The sequence below is a fragment of the Lissotriton helveticus genome, chromosome 7 (genome assembly GCF_964261635.1).
Source record: "Lissotriton helveticus chromosome 7, aLisHel1.1, whole genome shotgun sequence".
Classification (NCBI taxonomy): domain Eukaryota; kingdom Metazoa; phylum Chordata; class Amphibia; order Caudata; family Salamandridae; genus Lissotriton; species Lissotriton helveticus.
The window spans coordinates 570,352,877-570,370,532 of record NC_136068.1 but is presented as its reverse complement, the minus strand read 5'-3'; the positions used below and the strand labels follow the sequence as shown (position 1 = coordinate 570,370,532).

General features: G+C 47.2%; 1 protein-coding gene across 4 annotated transcripts in view; it reads left to right on the top strand.

The window, feature by feature from the left end:
• STK36 (serine/threonine kinase 36) overlaps positions 1 to 17,656 on the top strand; it is a 272,812-nt gene that overhangs the window by 197,137 nt on the left and 58,019 nt on the right. For all 4 annotated transcript variants that reach the window (XM_078652681.1, XM_078652680.1, XM_078652678.1 and 1 more), the window contains exons 16-17: positions 8,198 to 8,302; positions 10,730 to 10,828. In XM_078652681.1, the coding sequence (XP_078508807.1) occupies positions 8,198 to 8,302; positions 10,730 to 10,828 (204 nt within the window). The remainder of the gene's footprint in view (positions 1 to 8,197; positions 8,303 to 10,729; positions 10,829 to 17,656) is intronic.

The following is a 17,656-nucleotide window of genomic DNA, read 5'->3' as shown; positions in this document are numbered from 1 at the left end:
AGAAAGCCCTGGATGGGTGGGTACAAGGTAATGAGGTGGAGGACTATCGAGGGTTGTACGACCTGATACTCAAGGAACATCTACTCGAGAAATGTTTTCCCGAGCTGAGGCAACACCTGGTAGAAAGCAAACTTACTTGCCCCCGTAAGCTTGCTGAGGAGGCGGACATTTGGGCAAGTACCCGAGTGTCCACGAAGGGGACGGGAGGAGATTCTCAGAAGTCCGGACAGGGCGCTCCCCAGAAGAAAGAGGGGGGAGATAACAAGAAGCAGGAGTTCTCCAAAGGCCCCCAAAATGCCTTTAAGGGGAAAAGTTTCTTCTCCACTTCTAAGGCTAACCCGCAGAAGAACCCTAATCCTGGCCAGAGTCAGCATCCAAGGGTTATCCATTGCTATGAGTGCGGTGGTATTGGACATTATAAGGGAGACGTGAAATGCCCAAAGACACCACCCTCTCCCACTGGAGGAAAGGCCCCGGGAGTCGCTAGTGTAGCGCTCGGGGAGGAGATGCCCTTAGTTAAGGGGGGGGGAGTGGGCGGGTGTTACCTTAGTGTGCCTGGGTGATCGGGAGGTGGTTCCAAAGATCCAGGTGCCCTCAAATACTACCAAGTATGGGCAATGGGTCACCATCAATGGCCATAGAGGGGAAGCTCTGAGAGATACAGGAGCCAGTATGACTATGGTAAGGAGTCATCTGGTGTCCTCAGAGCAGGTGATTCCAGGCGTACTTCATCCAGCCGCGATGGCTGACGGCAGAATGGGCCACTATCCTGTGGCCGAGGTTCCCTTTGAGTGGGGAGGGGTTGCAGGTTCACATCGAGTTGCCGTAAGCCCCGCCGTGCCAGTCGATTGTCTGCTGGGCAATGATATGGAGCACAATGCTTGGAAGGAGGTGGAATACCGGACTCATACTGAGATGCTGGGTACACCTGATTGGGCCTGTGTGAGTACCAGGTCTGCGGCTGCTCGGGAGGAGAAGTCGCGTGGGTTGGAGCCTGGAACAATGGCCCACCCAGCTGCTGATGAGGGAACATTTCGAGGACAGGAGGAGCCTGCCTCGATTTCCATGCCCCGTGAGACGGATAGGCCACCTGTGGAGGTGGACCCGGAGTCCGCGGAGGAGGACATGGTTCCGTTGGAGGACTTGCCTATCCCCGCTGAGTGGCGAGTGGAAGGAGGACCATCCAGGGAGGAACTGAGCAAGGGACAAAGGGAATGTCCCACCCTCGAGGGTCTGAGGCAACAGGCTGAAGCCCAGGCAGCAGGTAACGAGTCTGGGAACTATCGTGTTTACTGGGAGGATGGTCTCCTCTACAGTGAACCCAGGGCGTCAGTGCACGGATTGTCACGGGCCCTGGTAGTCCCACAGTGTTACCGAGCCTTCCTATTAGAGTTGGCCCATGAGATTCCCTTGGCAGGACACTTGGGTCAGGACAAGACCTTTGCCCGGCTTGTCCCCCACTTTTATTGGCCTCGAATGAGGGTGGCGTCCGACACATACTGTCGGTCGTGCGTGTCATGCCAAGCCAGTGGGAAAACAGGGACGAAGCTGAAGGCTCCCCTGGAACCACTTCCCGTCGTTGGCACCCCCTTTGAAAGGGTGGGCATCGACATTGCTGGGCCCCTAGATCCACCTACATCATCCGGTCACAGGTTTATCCTGGTCCTGGTGGATCACGCCACAAGGTATCCAGAGGCAATTCCTCTGAGAACCATTACTGCACCAGTAGTGGCCAAGGCCCTGAGGGGGATCTTTACCCGAGTGGGATTCCCCAAGGAAGGTGTGTCTGACAGGGGGACCAACTTCCTGTCAGCATATATGCGGGCCATGTGGAAGGAGTGTGGAGTGACTTACAGGTTCACCACTCCTTATCACCCACAGACCAATGGTCTTGTGGAAAGGTTCAACCAAACCTTGAAGGGTATGATCAGAAGTCTACCCGAAAGCCTGCGGAGGAAATGGGACGTCCTCCTTCCCTGTTTGCTCTTTTCCTACAGGGAAGTGCCGCAAAAGGGAGTGGGCTTCAGCCCCTTCGAGCTTTTGTACGGGCACCCTGTGGAGAAGTGTGGCTCAATGGTTAGAGCGGCAGACCCTGATGCAGAGGTCTAGCCCGGGACCAGGGTTCAATTCCCCGCCTCGGCGGGTCTTGGGCTCAAAAATTTCACGGGCCTGATAATTCTCGCCTCGGTGCCTATTCCAATCATGGAGTCCCACTCTGCAACTCTGGGCAATAGCTTGCTTAATCTCCACAACGGCCCCCACAACGCTAAGGATGCCTGGCCTCCACCTTGGGGGTGCCCAGGAGTGGACACCTCACAGGGAAAGCCAGGATGGGTTCCACAGCGGTATTCGTACAAGCGCCTTGAGACCCTTGCGGGTGAGTAGTGCGCTATACAAGTATCAATTTACATTACATTACATTTACCTGTACGTGGACCTCTCAGCCTGGTGAGGGACTCCTGGGAAAAATCTCCCCGGAAAGTTCCCCAGGATGTGGTGAGCTACATGCTGGCCTTCCGAAGCCAAATGGCTAAGTTGTGGAAGCAAGCTTCTGACAACTTGGAAGCTAGTCAGGCAGTCATGAAAGCGTGCTATGACCACAATGCTCACCCAGTGGAGTTGGAGCCTGGCCAGAAGGTGTGGGTGATGGAGCCTGGAGAGCTGAGTGCCCTCCAGGACCGTTGGACAGGCCCCTATGAGGTATTGGAGAAGAAGGGCAAGTCTACTTATCTGGTGGACGTAAAGACCCCTCGGCATCCGCATCGGGTGTTACATGCCAATCGCCTCAAGCCCCACTACGAGAGGCCCGAAGTCATGTTGGTTATGGTGACTGACGGATCGGAGGAAGAGGACACGGAGCCTCTCCCCGACCTTTTTGCGTCTCAAGAAAAGGATGGGTCAGTGGAGGGAGTGAAACTCTCGCCAACCCTGACTCCTGAGCAGCAGGAGGAATGTCGCCAGGTCTTGGGGTCATTCGCTCCTCTGTTCTCCCTTGTCCCGGGTAAGACCCACTTGTGTACCCATGACGTGGACACAGGGGACAGCCCACCTGTAAAGTCAAAGTCTTACTGGCTGTCTGACAAGGTGAAGGCCAGTATCCAAAGCGAAGTAGCTAAGATGCTGGAGCTAGGAGTCATCGAACCTTCAAGTAGCCCTTGGTCTAGCCCGGTGGTGTTAGTTCCTAAAGCTGCCCCACCTGGCACCACACCAGAATTGAGATTCTGTGTGGACTACCGAGGACTAAATTCGGTAACCAAAACGGATGCTCATCCGATCCCTCGGGCGGATGAATTGATTGACCGGTTGGGAGCTGCCCAATATCTCAGTACCATTGACCTCACTGCAGGGTACTGGCAGATTCCCATGTCTAATGGAGCCAAGGAAAGGTCAGCCTTCTCCACACCTGATGGACACTACCAGTTTTGCGTCATGCCCTTTGGGCTCAAGAACGCTCCTGCCTCTTTTCAGCGGCTGGTGAACACGATCCTCACCGGGATGGAGTCATTCTCTGCTGCTTACTTGGATGACATAGCTGTCTTCAGTAGCAGCTGGGAGGATCATTTGCAGCACTTGCAAGCCGTTCTCCAGGCCCTGGAACGGGCTGGCTTGACGATCAAGGCCAGCAAATGTCAGATTGGACAGGGGTCGGTAGTGTACTTAGGACACTTGGTGGGCCGGGGAACGGTGCAGCCCCTTCAGGCGAAGATTGAGGCAATCATGGCCTGGAAACCCCCCAAGACCCAGACTGAGGTCCGAGCCTTCCTGGGCCTCACAGGTTACTACAGACGATTCGTGAAGGGGTATGGCACTATCGTGGCACCCCTTACAGAACTCACGGCCAAAAAGCAACCCAGGAGAGTCATTTGGACGGAGGCTTGCCAGCGAGCCTTCGACACTCTGAAACAAGCATTGTGTAAAGCTCCAGTCCTGAAGGCTCCAGATTTTTCAAAAGAGTTCATTGTCCAGACAGATGCATCCGACATTGGCATTGGGGCGGTGCTATCGCAACTCAATGAAGAGGGTCTGGATCAACCCGTGGTCGTTCTGTCACGGAGACTGCTTCCCCGGGAACAGAGGTGGAGTACCATCGAGCGGGAAGCCTTTGCGGTGGTCTGGGCACTGAAGAAGCTGCGACCATATTTGTTTGGTTCACACTTCCTTGTTCAGACAGACCACCGACCCCTTCGTTGGCTCATGCAAATGAAGGGGGAAAATCCCAAACTGTTGAGGTGGTCTATCTCCCTACAGGGAATGGACTTTCAGGTGGAACACCGGCCCGGAGTTGACCACGCCAATGCAGACGGTCTCTCCAGGTATTTCCGCCTTAGTGTTGAGGACTCCCAAGGGGTTGGGTAGCTCTCCCCCCTTTCAGCTGGGGGGGACGCGTGTTAGACCCGTCTGCTTCTGAGAGTCCCCTCACCACTATGATTTCTTTTGTTCCCCTGTACCTTCCAAAATTTGTCGCTTTTTATTTGTCTACCAGGACTTTTTATGTGTTGTCTCATGGGGTTAGATGTTCCTTGACGCCCAGTTGCTCACAAGGTTTGTGGCACCTATTTACAAGGCGCCTGGCCCAAACCTGTGGCATTACAAACTGGGGTTGTCAACCTGTATAAATGAACCTAAAATGGTGGACACCCTTTTTCCTCATGTGAAGTGACTCCCATTGGAGCCTTCATGAACCCTGGCCTTTTGAGGTTTTGGCGCCCTTTGTTTGGCGCGCATTTCTGACAGGAATTCCTTTGTTTTCCTCAGGTACACAAAATGGCTGCTCTAGAACCCCAGTACGGTGGCTGTGAGTGTCCTAAATACCCCTCAAGAGTGCCTTATTATTGTCACAGCCAGAGAAGGTTCTAGAACCTTCTGGCTCGTGCCAGTACCCCAGGGCACTGGCTATATAAGGCCCAGTCCCTGGCGGCCATTTTAGATGAAGATTGTTCAGACTAGAGAAGGAGATTAAGAGATTCCAGACTTGACACCAGATTGACACCTGCCCTGTTGACCCCTGAGGTGGCTGGTAGCGCAGGCGGTAGAGCAGCAAAGGGTTGCTGGCGTTGTGTCTGACTGGCGTTCCAGTCAGCTACGTGAGAAGTGATCTAGCGCCTACAGCGCCTGCCCAGCGAGTACCTCATTGCCCCCAAAAGACTGTGGCCAGATTCGTGTGCCTCCCCGCCCCCCCCCCGGTGGTGAACTGTGATCGATTTATCGAGTCGCGAGGCGAGAGCAAGTTCGCCGCGACCGCGATCGCCAGCTGTGCCCCCTTTGCGACAGGTGCCTCTAGAGGGGAGCTCGGACGTCTCCGAGCCCCACCAGCGTAGAGCGCTTCCTGCGCAGATTGAAGGTGAGGTGGTGCGCCGGGGCGGGGAAAGGCCGGCCTTCGTTGGGCGGGACTAGCATCTCTGCCACTCCCCGGTGACCCGGGAGCTGTAGCTGTGGGCGGGAACCACCCTGTATGCGGAAGTCGGAGGGAGGTCCGTGGAGCCCCTGAGAGCCCCGTCGCTAACGAGAAAAGTGCTGTGCCCGACTGAATCATATTTTGATTGCAGCCGATGTGAGGTGGGCCCGTTTCTTCATAGTGAATGCAGCGTTGTGAAGGAACTGTGAACCGGCATTCATTTGACTGTGCGCGAAGGTTGTGTGACCTCTCCGGCAGCCCGTTCGTCAGTCTAAAGACTTTGAACTGGTGCCGCCTGTGCTCAAGTGGTGCTAAAGCCCGTAGGCGCGCATAGACTTCACCGGCAAAGCAGAGATCCTATCCCGGTGACCGCCGAGTGCAAATGATGTATTTACTGTGTTTCCTTGCCTTTTAGATATACGCGCATACGCCCTGAGTGATTATTAAAGAGTCCCAAACCTTATTTTGTGCTCAGAGAAGCCGTATACCCGGTCATTGAAAACAGCATAAACTGTAAGAGTTATCTTTCCCATTTGAAGCGTATTGCACATGTAATGATTCTAAAGTATTTAATTGGTGGCAGCGATACCAGAAGAAACATGTGGTTGTTTATTTAAATGAACCAATATTTATTCTGATATTTATTCTGATATTTATCCTGATATTTATTCTGATATTTATTGTGATACTCATCCCTGAAGTTATTCTATTTATTAAATACTATTTATTACCAGAACTGTATGACCAAAAGAAATGTATATGTGCTTTCCCAGTCAACCCTATTTACAACAAAGAACTTTTATATAAAGGAATCGTATTTTTCTACAGCAGTGGTGTGGTGTCCTTCTTTTTGGTGTGGATGTACAAGGAGTTATTATTGGGTCAGAGCCGGCTTAACACTACAGCCTTCACTTGCCTTGTCACTTGAGCCAAGCTACCCCCTTTGTGCTGGGCTTGCCCATCGCAGGTCCAACACCCATTTATATTGTCCTGCTGCCGTATAGTCTGGCAACATTGACCCAGACCTGTTCTCGATGTTAAAGGGGCCGTCTGAGTGAGCTTTTTTCAGGGTAATGTCCCTAGCCTGGTAATGGAAGAGCCTGGTCACCACCAGTCTAGGGGGATTCGTGGTGAGGTGGTCATGGAGAGCATTCTCAGAGTGAGCACTATATGCTCCTGTTGAAGCCTGAAAAATTAAGTTAGGGCTTGGGGTGCCATTCAGCTTGCATCCAGTTTTTGAGATAGGCAAGCATGTCGGAATCCTCCACCCTCTCTGGTAGGCCAACCAACCACATATTATTATGGAGTTTCAACCCTGTGCGTCTCCTGCCCTGTATTGTAACAGGTGAACTTTCTCTGTAAGATCTGCGATCTGTTGTTATTTAGAAGTGCAAGTGGGGTGAATCCTCTGCAGGCTTCACTCTAGCGAACAGTTTGCAATGATCTGCCCAAGGCAACCCCACGACCAAGACCAGTGTGTCACTTTTCAGTTTGAGGCCCTCTCTGAGTTCCGAAATTGTCTCGAAAATTATGACAAGTTTACTTTGAAGTGGCACAGGCTGTAAGCTATGCTCCACAGGGCGGCCCAATCCACCCTCTGTGTCCGAGCACTTTTCAGCTTCGGTCATCTCATATCTCGGCCTGCCCATTTCGATCACCCTTTGAGGATATCCCGTAACAAGACCTGTAGTTCCAACAAGTTCCCCCTTGGTGCCACAACAAAGTAAAAGTTTATTCCCCTGTTTGGTTGTTTTTCTGAACATAAGACCATAATTATATTTTGCCCACTCTATCAGATACACTAGGCCTTGTATATGGCCGAACCTCCTCCTGCCGCTTTTGATGGTTAACACATTCACCCGCTGTCTTGAGGACCTACAGACTGCTTTAGAGCATGTACTCACATTGGTACAGCCCATAGTGCTGTCCATGTGCATCCACCGTACAAGGGCTTTCAGTCCAGTTGTCTTGCGCAACGAAAAGGCTTCTCCAGCATGGGGATTTAACACCTCCCTTCAACCCCAGGGGGCCTTTCACTAACCACTTACCTCTCCAGAGGTCAAAATTATTTCTGGTCTCTGAGTCAATTTAAAAGCACCACTATCCCCTGGTTCAGCACTCTGAGGCCCCCATTACGATTGCACCATCTTAGCCCACATAATCCGGACTTCATGTACATGTTTATCGGATTTAAGGGCTAATTTCAACCACAGAGGGTATCTTTTCACCTAGAATGCACCTCTGTGTCTCCAAGACTGGCAGAGCCTAATCCTCTCTGCTTTGCCAGCATTCAGTGAGTTCATGGTCCTCAAACTTCATAGTCATTACAACACAGCAAAACTGCATCTGTGGGATTTCAAAGAATCATTGCTTTGCATATATTTTTGGGGCCGCCGTGTAGGAACTCTATGGGTGTGGTTGGTGATACACAGGTCTAAGTAGAACTCACCTTTGTGGAGGGACACTTGCTCAGTGAAAGCTCCACTGAAAGTTTAGGGAGTCCTCGTTCAGTTGAGAAGCTGTCATTGCTGCTCGCCATTGTTTGGTATTGCTTAACTACCTGAGGAGTATTAGGGACAAAAAGTACCGGACTCTCCATGAAAGCATTTGGTTGCAAACTGGAAAGCCCTGCCCAAAAGAACCACTTGCTGTGGAGTTACCTCCTCATACACTATTCCAGCCATGACAGATAAAATTCCTGTTGAGGTCACAGCTTAAACTGTGCAAACCAAATTAATTTTCTGGGGTGAATTTTGTCTTCTTTGCTTGATGGTTCAATTTTTGTTTGTTTGTTGGTTGAAGGTCTGTCAGTACGTAGCTGGGACACTCTTGGCAGAAAGCAATAGAACTTCCCAACAGTTCTTCAATGGATTTAAGCAACCAGCATTTGCTCTGAATACCCTCAGGGTAAGTCAGTACTAGTTTCTCTTTACGTTCCCTTGCATTTCTGCATGCTTTGCCTTTATTTGTTTGTTTGCATGTATTACATCTCCTTGATTTCTACTTGTTGCTCTTTCCTAGTCTTTGCTTATTCCTCTTTTACTCTTTCTCTTCATTTTCTTCTTATTAATACCTCTCCTGGTGCCACCCTCTTCCTGCTCTCCCATTGTTCTGTATCCTTCTTTATTCCCCTTTGTGCTGCTTCTTTAACACTGTATTCCACTTGCTCCCTTTTTCATATTTCCCATTATACTCTGTTCTATTGCGCTTCCAAATTCCAGTTTTCCCCTTACACTCTACTCCCCCTTATTCTCTCGTCCTTTTATTCTCCAGTTGCTCTCTCTCCCTAGCTTTCACCCCTTCCTCTCTCTTGCCCCTCTAGTTTACCTTTTATCTCTCCCCTCTTTCTCACCCAACCCCTTTTGCTCTGCCTCTATTGGTTTCCCCTTTATTGCTCTTTTCCCTTTACTCTGTCTTCTTGCTCTCTCTGTATATATGTGTATGGTATTTCTATAGTGCAAACCTTTCCAAAAGACAGTGCAACGCTATACATGGTCAGAGATGAGCATAAAGTCAACGAGTAATAGCACAAGGAGGTGGGTTGTGGATGGTTAATCCATTGTGATGCAGCATTCCTTTCCTATAGCAGAGTATCCTTGCAGTGGTGCTGATGTATACAGGGATGTTGTTTTTGATCATGGGTACAGGGATGCAAAAGACTTGCTGTCCTTTTCACTATTCTTAGTCTCTAATGTGATGGTGTAATGGCTGTAGGTGTGCTGAAAATCATCAGAGAAGGTGGGCGTGCCTGCAAATTAAGCGGGGCTGGTGCTCACATTGGCTTTGTAAATAATGCCACTGCTTTTGAAGATGTTGCGGGACGGCAAGGGGAGCCAATGGAGTGCATCAGGACGAGGGTAATGTGACCATATTTCTTCAGGTCCTGGATGAGACGTGCTGCAGCATGTAGGATGCACCTAAGGGATGCCAGTGCGGAGTCCAGGAAGCCGTGAAGAACAGCATTGCCACCATCTAGATGCTTTAGTACGAGGGCTTTAACAGCAGTTCAGAATTACTCATTGGAAGAAACAGTTTGACTTGCTTTAGAAGAGAGAGCAAGTACCAGACCTTCTTTGTTTCTTTGGATGTGGACAGCTGAGGTGACAAACTAGCCTACTTGTTTTTACCACCGCTAGATACACATAAATTATGGGTGCACCACCCAGATACTGAACTATCAGGGCACAATAGGAATATAATGTACACACAACTCTACATTGTTGCATAGTCTTGTGTCTTCCTATGTTCTGCACCATTTGATAAATTAATTTATGTGTATCTAGCGGTGGTAAAAACAAGTAGGCTAGTTTGTCACCTCAGCTGTCCACTTGTTTATTTTCATCCAGGATTGGTGCCTCGACAAAGGGATATTTTTGAGGCATTCCACAGTTGTCTATATTTATTGTTATCACAATTGTTATATGTGTATGTTTTGATTTAATGTACTGTTTATGGTTTTTTCAATGTACTTGTGAACCTTTGTAAATGCGGTGTGAATCCTTTTGATGCCAAGGCATTTTTTCATAATCTTTTTTCAAAAAATATAAGTGACTAAACACAAATGGTTTGTCAGCCTAGCAATTTATTGTACTAGGTGCGTACTTGTGTCTACCAACTTACACTGCCCGGCAATCTGGTTTGTTTGTTTCATAAGAGTGGTCCAGCCGGTCAGAGACAGGACCCAGCCTTTCCCCCTTTTTTCCTTGTTCTGCGAGTAGAGCATCAAGCAACTCCATGCAAAGTTGAAGATGGCACGTGGCAGCATGGAACCCTGGGGGACTCCACAGGTCATAGTGACCTTATGTGACCTGGAGGTGCCCAGATGAACAAATTAGTTTTGGTTGAAAGGTGGGAGGAATACCCGTGAAGAACATTGCCAATGAATTCCATTTGAGACTCCAGAGAGCGTATGAGAGTAGGATGGTCGAATGTCAAATCAGCTGGGACGTTCAGCCATTTTATGAGGTGTCTCTCCCCCCCCCCCCCCCCCCCACACACTTTTGCTCTCATTCCCTTCATTTTTCTCCCATTTTGCTCATTCCATCTGGCTAGCTCTGCCCCCTCCTCATACTCTTCAATTTTTCCATATTCTGTTGATCCTTCACACTGCCTTCCATGCTCTTCCCCACTCATACTTCCACCTTTCCCAACCGCTCATGCACTATATCTTTCAGTCCAGTTTAATCTTTCTTCCTCCAGGTCTCCTCCTCATTCTTATCCCTTCTAGTTTGATCCCCCACTCCTTTATTTCCTTCTTCCCCTCTTTTGTACTCTGTAGTTAGGTGCAAATACTGCACTATGGCTGCCATTCACACTTTCTCTATTTGCTAACAGGTTGTATACTCCTGCTGTCATGTCAACCTGGAGCTCTGTCGAAGTTTGGAACAGCATCCAGATGCCCTTGACTCGCTCCTGCTGCTCCTGCAAGGAAAGGTGGGTTCCTGAGGCTAATGCCATGCGTAGCCTCATCACATCTCTCACTACATTTGTTACCTCATACTTTTCAGCTTCCTGATGTGCTCTGCATAGACACAGTTTAAATTGTTAACAAGCGCAGTCTTCCATAAGGTACTTTTATCCTCTCTGTTTTATGGGCATAAAGTGTTAAGAGTTGCCTCAAATATGTGCTGTATTCTGTGGTCTTGTTGTTTCTCCCAGCAGTAAGAGTTGACTGGATTATGCAATTTTAGTTTATGATGTTAAAGTTTAATATGGTTAGTTTGTGTGACAGGGTGTTTTTAGTGAAGTTACTAAACAACAATGGAGTGGTTGTGCCAGATATCCAATGAGCTGTATCTGGTATGTTATGTGTGGTGATGTAAGGTGCCTTTAACTTTTGCCTGTCTTTTTTAGTGGGGAGGAGTAAAGATTGGTTAGAGCACTGTTTGTCTGACTTACTAGCTCACCTTCTCTCATTATGTTTAGCAGTGTGATCCTCTCTAGATTAACATTATTCTGCTGCCTAATGGTTGGGTCTGTAAATTATATGAAACTATGTAACTTTTGGGGTCCAGAAATGTACTCCAAAATGTTTTTTGTAATTTTGTTTTTTATTTCTTTCTGTGGCCATTAACCATGGTTGGAGCTAATACAACTTAGAATCACTTCAACTGAAAGGCCCATAATGCTACATAACAACGCCTTAATATCTTTTAGAATAGCACTAAATACTCCTTTACCAGGGATGGGCGAAGGTCTCAGTTCAATCTAGAAGAGTTCCATGGTTCAAAACTAGAGTTAGAATTAAGCAGTTTATTGCATAGCATGAACCTTTTTATTATCAGAATCTGTTCAATTATTAAGTAACCCAATATGACATAGAACAGCTTCCTTATCCTTTTGAGTCAATGTCTATAAAATAGTGTCCCGTGAAAATGTGTTGTGAAGTCCATGTAGCTGCTGAACATAGGTGTCCCATCACATTACCAAGAAAGGCAAATGTTGCCCTAGTCAGATGGCTAGGTGCCCTGATTCCACTGTGACCAGTAGCCCGCCCAAAACATCCGCTATTTTAGAATTATGTAGCAGTATATACCAAAGACAAGGTGGTGAGTTTGGCTGAATATATGGCATTGAAATTACTGAAAGATAGCAAGCGAATTCAATTGCCCTGAGTTTAAACATCTGCATGTAGTGTCTGGATGCAAATCATAAGACCTCATCCTTAGGCTGTTGTCCGTCCATGCACCCAAATCTGTTAAAGGCAAGGTCTTGCTGGGATACTCCAACACAGTTCTTCCTCTCACGTTCTTATTGTCGGTGTCTTGACAGGAAGTGATCCCCCACTAACAACTCCACAAGAAGGAAAAATCCTCTTCTTTTTCGTAAATGTTCCTCCTCCTAGTAACGTTCAGAGACTTAGTTCCACCATTTATTGACATCAGGATCTTCATTGTCTTTGGGACCAATGATGGTCCTTAAAAAGACAAAATTACAATTCTCAGCTTCATAAACAAAACTTCCCCAGATTGAAGGATATTGAGAGGTCACGCTGCGCATCTTCAGGACAGCCCCTTATACTTCTGGACTACTTTCCAGGGGTTGGCAAATCTGGCAGCTCAGACCCCGGATGCAAACCCACTCTGCGCCTTGACAGACTCCAGCCTTAGCATCGCATCGGACGCTCACGCCTACCAAGGCATCGACCTGTTTTCCTTCAGTGAAGATCAAAAGGTTGACAAATTGCTGTGTTTGGAGCTGCATTCAGCATCGGCTGTCCCCTTGAAGCTGGCAGATATTGTTTGAGTGGTGAAAGGAAAAAATCAGAGCCTCGTTTGAGTACCAGCCACTGACGGGTCCTAGAGCGCAGAGTTACTCAAATGGAGGAAACCACCTGCTCTGACTCTGACGCTTTGGCAATGCCCTGCAGAGATTACTGGCATACAGAGGAAGTGGGCTCAGAAGCTGATAACCTACCTCTGTGATGACCTTTTTGTAGATCTCCAAAATGCTAGTTGTCTTGATACATCTCCCGAAGTTGATAATCATTATTATCCCTCTGGTCCTCCTTTTTTTGGAAGTCTGTTCCTTTACTACTGTGCTATGGAAGATAGCAAAATTGCCTTTACTGACTGCTAAGGCAAAGTCCAATATCCCTACTGAAATACTTTATCTACCTGTAACTGGAATCTCTCCTACCATTCAACAGATCTTTGTTGGATCCTATATTGGCTGCTTGGCAAAACCTTTTTTGGGGCTCAGCAGCCCACATACATTTCTACTGGAAATATTGACACTTCAGGGACTTTCCTGTAGGACCACCCTCACAACGGCAGCCGATCTAGCCCACAGAGCAGCTTCAGTCTACTCCATGTTCCCCTGAATCTCCAGGCTTCAAAACCTCTTTTCAGCTTCTGGTACCACTGAGGGTCTCACACTTTGTCACCAATAGGGATATGATTACAAGAGATAACTGGGTGCTCCAGCTTTTCCACAAGAGCTACATGCTACCCTTTCTGTGTTTCCCCTAATCAGCTACAGTCCACATGGGCATTCACTCAAGCACACTTCTCAATCTTTGAGACAGAGGTACTTGTTCTAATAAGCAAAAGATCCATTGAGGTGGTGCCCTTGGAGGAGAGGGGCCTGGTATTTTACTGACTTTGATGGGTTCTTCTGAACCTGTGTCTCCTCAACCCTTTTCAATTTCACAACAAGTTCAAAATTCATTCTTAGAGCCAGGTGCTCCTAGCCCTCAATGTGGGGTATTGGATAGTGCCCCTGTATCTCTAGGGCACCACTTTACTTCTTCCAGTCCTTCCTGTTAGGACGTAACTGCCAATTCAGAGTCCAGTTCTAGCACCAATTTGTTGCACTACCACCTAGTCTCACTAGCACATCACCAGCTTTCCACAAAGTGATGGCTTTGGTGACCGCTTGACTGAGGAGATCAGGAGTCCATTTATTTCTGTACTTAGACATCTGGCTGGTGAAGTCCGGCTCTTGTGCATTCATCATAGACAATCTTCAACACACAATGACCCTTTGGCTTGAACTGAGCTTCTCCATCAATATCTGGAAGTGTCAGCTCGCCCTCACTCAGAGGCTGTGTTTCATCATTGCGGGTTTGGACACAAAACTGCCTGAAAGCTTTTTCTCCTACTGGGGGACGGGGGTGGTGTGGTTTAGATGTAGATGAATCCCGTTCTGATACCTGATCTGCAATTTCTCTCCCTGTAGGGGTTGATGGCCTCCTGAATCCTGTTGGTGCAGCATGCCAGATGTCATATAAGGGATCTCCATTATCAGGGGAGTCTTATGGCTTAAATGGAAATGTTCAGATCCATCCAAGCTCACTGTGGAATGTTCCTTCAGCCATCCTCCATTACAGCCCACTGTAGTTAAGGATGCATCCTTGTTGGGTTGGGACACTTATCTGTGAGAGATGACAGCACCATGCATTTGACCTATGTTAGGGCAAAACCTGCTCATAAATTTGCCAGAGTTGTAGCTAATTCTTCTTGCCCTGAAGAATGTTCTTCCCACAATTTCTGTGAATGTCATTAAAATCCTTTCAGGCAACACAACTACTATCCATTATATCACCAGTTGGGCAGTGTGAGTTTTTGGACCCAGTAGCTGTTGTCCCTGGGAAGAGCATTTTCCCATTAGTGACCAATCTAGTGAGCACCATGAATGAAAACGCAATTGCTTTGAGTCACCTTTCATTGGAGAATCACAAATAGGACCTAGAAGCCAACCTGATTGAGGCGATCTTCTCCAGATTCGGACGCCATGTTCTGTGCTCAGCTCTTTCTTCTGAATAGTTCCCTGAGCGGGCGCTTTAGGATTAAATGGTTGGAGGGTCTGCTCAATGTGGTCCATCTGGTCCTGCAGAGGTTGTGAGACGCTCAAGCATACTTTGTCCTAATTGCTCCATATTTTGACATGGAGGATCTGATGGACTAATCTGTGAAACTCATAATTCTGCCCCTCTTCCCGTTCCACATAGAATAAGTCTACTTTTACAGCAGGATGGTCAGGTCCTCTGCGCTTCATCTTCACTTTTGAAAGGTGTGCATTGTCTACTAGAAGCCTGTTGCTTGCACCTGGAGGCCAGACGACATCCAAGCTGCCAATAAGCCTGTTATCTAGTTGCTACGTGTAGGCCAATAATCCAAGTTTACTTATTGTTAAACCAAGATATATACCTCTTTGAATCCAGCGTGTAAGACATTTTACATTTTGCAATTTCTGTTGCTCAATAGGGGTTGGCAGTCACCACTGTAAAAGGTCATTAGGCTGCTCTGTCCTCCTATACTGGCTTTCCATATGAACCCTCTCCACTCAGATCACAATTAGAGGTGTGATTCCTGAAAGGTTTATTATAAATGTTTCCTCACACACCCTTTTGTTCAGGAATGAGATTTGAATCTGGTGTTAACATTTCTTATAGCTTTGTTATTCAAACCAACTCACAGTTGGTGGGTTAATTTACTTTCTCTGAAGATAGTCTTCTTGGTGGCGATTACTTCAGTCCAACACTCTTTTCTACCAAGGGCCTTTGCACCTTGCCTAAAGTTGTGACTGCTTTCCACATGGCCCAATCTTTCACCCTTCCCTCTTTCTTCCATTCCTCTTCTTCTCCCTACCAAGGAAGATAAGAGAATACATAGACTGGTCCCCAAGAGTGTTATCTCGTACGTATGTCTTTTTTGTCTTAGCCAAGAAAAATACTTCAACTGGTATTTGTGCATGCAGCACTCTCTACAAGTGTATGGCAGCTTCTAATGCTCTTGGCAGAGGCATCCTGGTGGCTGATGTTTGCTGGTGGCCATTTGGTCCTCTCTGCTTACCTTTGCCAATAATTGTTTTCTCACAGCTGAGGTGCGCAGTTTATTTATTTATTTATTTATTTAGTGTATTTTGATATCGCGCACAGATACTCCAACGGGGTGTCCCGGCGCTCCTGTGTGATTACATGCTGGCTGAGATTTTATTAAAGAAAGATGGTCAGCAAAACAAGTAAGTTCACCCACAGTTCAACAGATGATGCAGCACCTTCTACCCTAGGTGTTGTTGAAACTTTGTTTCTGTTTGCCAGAGGGGCTGTAGGGTTCTTGTAGCTCCTAAGTGATTGCCGGTTTGTTGCATCCTCCATGCAGTTTATCAAGTCACTTGGGCCTTGTTTAGATCTTCATAGTATCAGGGTGAGTTTTCTCCTGGCAGGTGCAGTTCAGTTCCTCTTCTCAGTTAGTTAGCTCTCCTTCATTCCACGGGTCAAAGCAGCCAAGCTTTTAGTAGGAATTAAGATTTGTGGATAACATGAAGTGGGAACATCAACACAATAGAGGTTCATCTCAGGGTAACCCATTTGCTCTGCATTAGTGTACAAAGTCCTATGGACGTCCAAACTCTGTGTAAACTCAAGATATAAGAGGCAAATATTTATCCTCCTCGTTTAGTCAGGGCAGTGATGCCAGCCAGAGGGTTTCCTGTTTGTAAGTTCAAATAAACGAACAGTGGTTCACAAGTACTCATTTATGCAGGTGCAGACCTTGTTTCATGTGAGTGTACAGTACCTATATTTAATATAAACCAACTGCTGTGAAGACTAAGCTTCTCTTTCCTTTTCCTTTACTTGTAAACAAAATTTCTTTAGAAAATTGGAACATACTGAGAAAGGATCACAGAAGAAAATTGAGATCATACACAAACACATCATATTCATATTTTGAGTTCAGACATAGATATTTTGTTATAATTGTACATAAATTAAAATGGCATGCAGTAACTATACATATATGAATATTCTATGTATATCGCAGATGGAAATGAGCATTGTTGAGGATTAAGAGTGACAAGAGGTACTACGATTCCAGAGGGAGGTAGCTATACAGGCGCAATTCCGTCTCATTCATTTTAAAATCATTCATATAATTTACTTCACAAGGGCTCTCCTACACAAGATTAGGAGGGCAGTGAATGACGAGTGCTTGCGTGCCTGTTGTCAAAAGGGCTCCTTCTTACATACTTTGTGGGAAAGTCCTAAAATCCACCTGTTTTGGGAGGGCTTAAAAGCTTGTTTGGAGATGGTGATTGGGGAACGGCTTGCACCCCAGGCTCGGCTATCTCTGTTGGGGGTCTACAGACCTCAACCCTTATCAGAAAACCTTGGATAACTTGGGGTTCTCATAGCAAAGAGAGAGATTGCATGGAATGGGGAGGCACGCTTAGTCCAAGAGTACAAGATTGGGCACAAGAGATGGACGTGTGCTGTAATCAGGAAAAGTTGGTCCACGAGGGTTGGGGTTGCCTGATGAAATTTGAGAAGGTATGTGGTAGGGTGGACTGTAGGGGAATAACAGAAAGGAATTGCGAGACGGGGGAATGCCCGAAAGGGAAGGACACGATAACAATGATGATGGGTGGCGGGACTCGGAGGTCGGTAGCATTGAACGAGGGGTGAATCTCCTGATAGGGCAGCTGAAGCATTGACACGAATTCCCGTGTTTCTGGGTAGGTGCCTTTAGGCCTGTGCAAAAAACTTGAATGTAATGAACTATGATGTCTTCATTTATACATATGAGTGTTTGGGGACCACTGTTCTTTCATTTTTTTCTTATACCCAGGTTCCCAGTTGAAATAACTGTGAGCCAAGTTGTATTCCTCTTTTTCAAAATTCAAATTATTCCTAAATCTTGGATAAGTCCGTCTTCCCTTTCTATTCCCTTTAAATGCAGTTATCCGAGGCCTCTGAAGTAGTTGTCAAAGGCCAAACTGGTTTGAACTGGTCAAGCTGATTTTGTACATTTCAAGCCA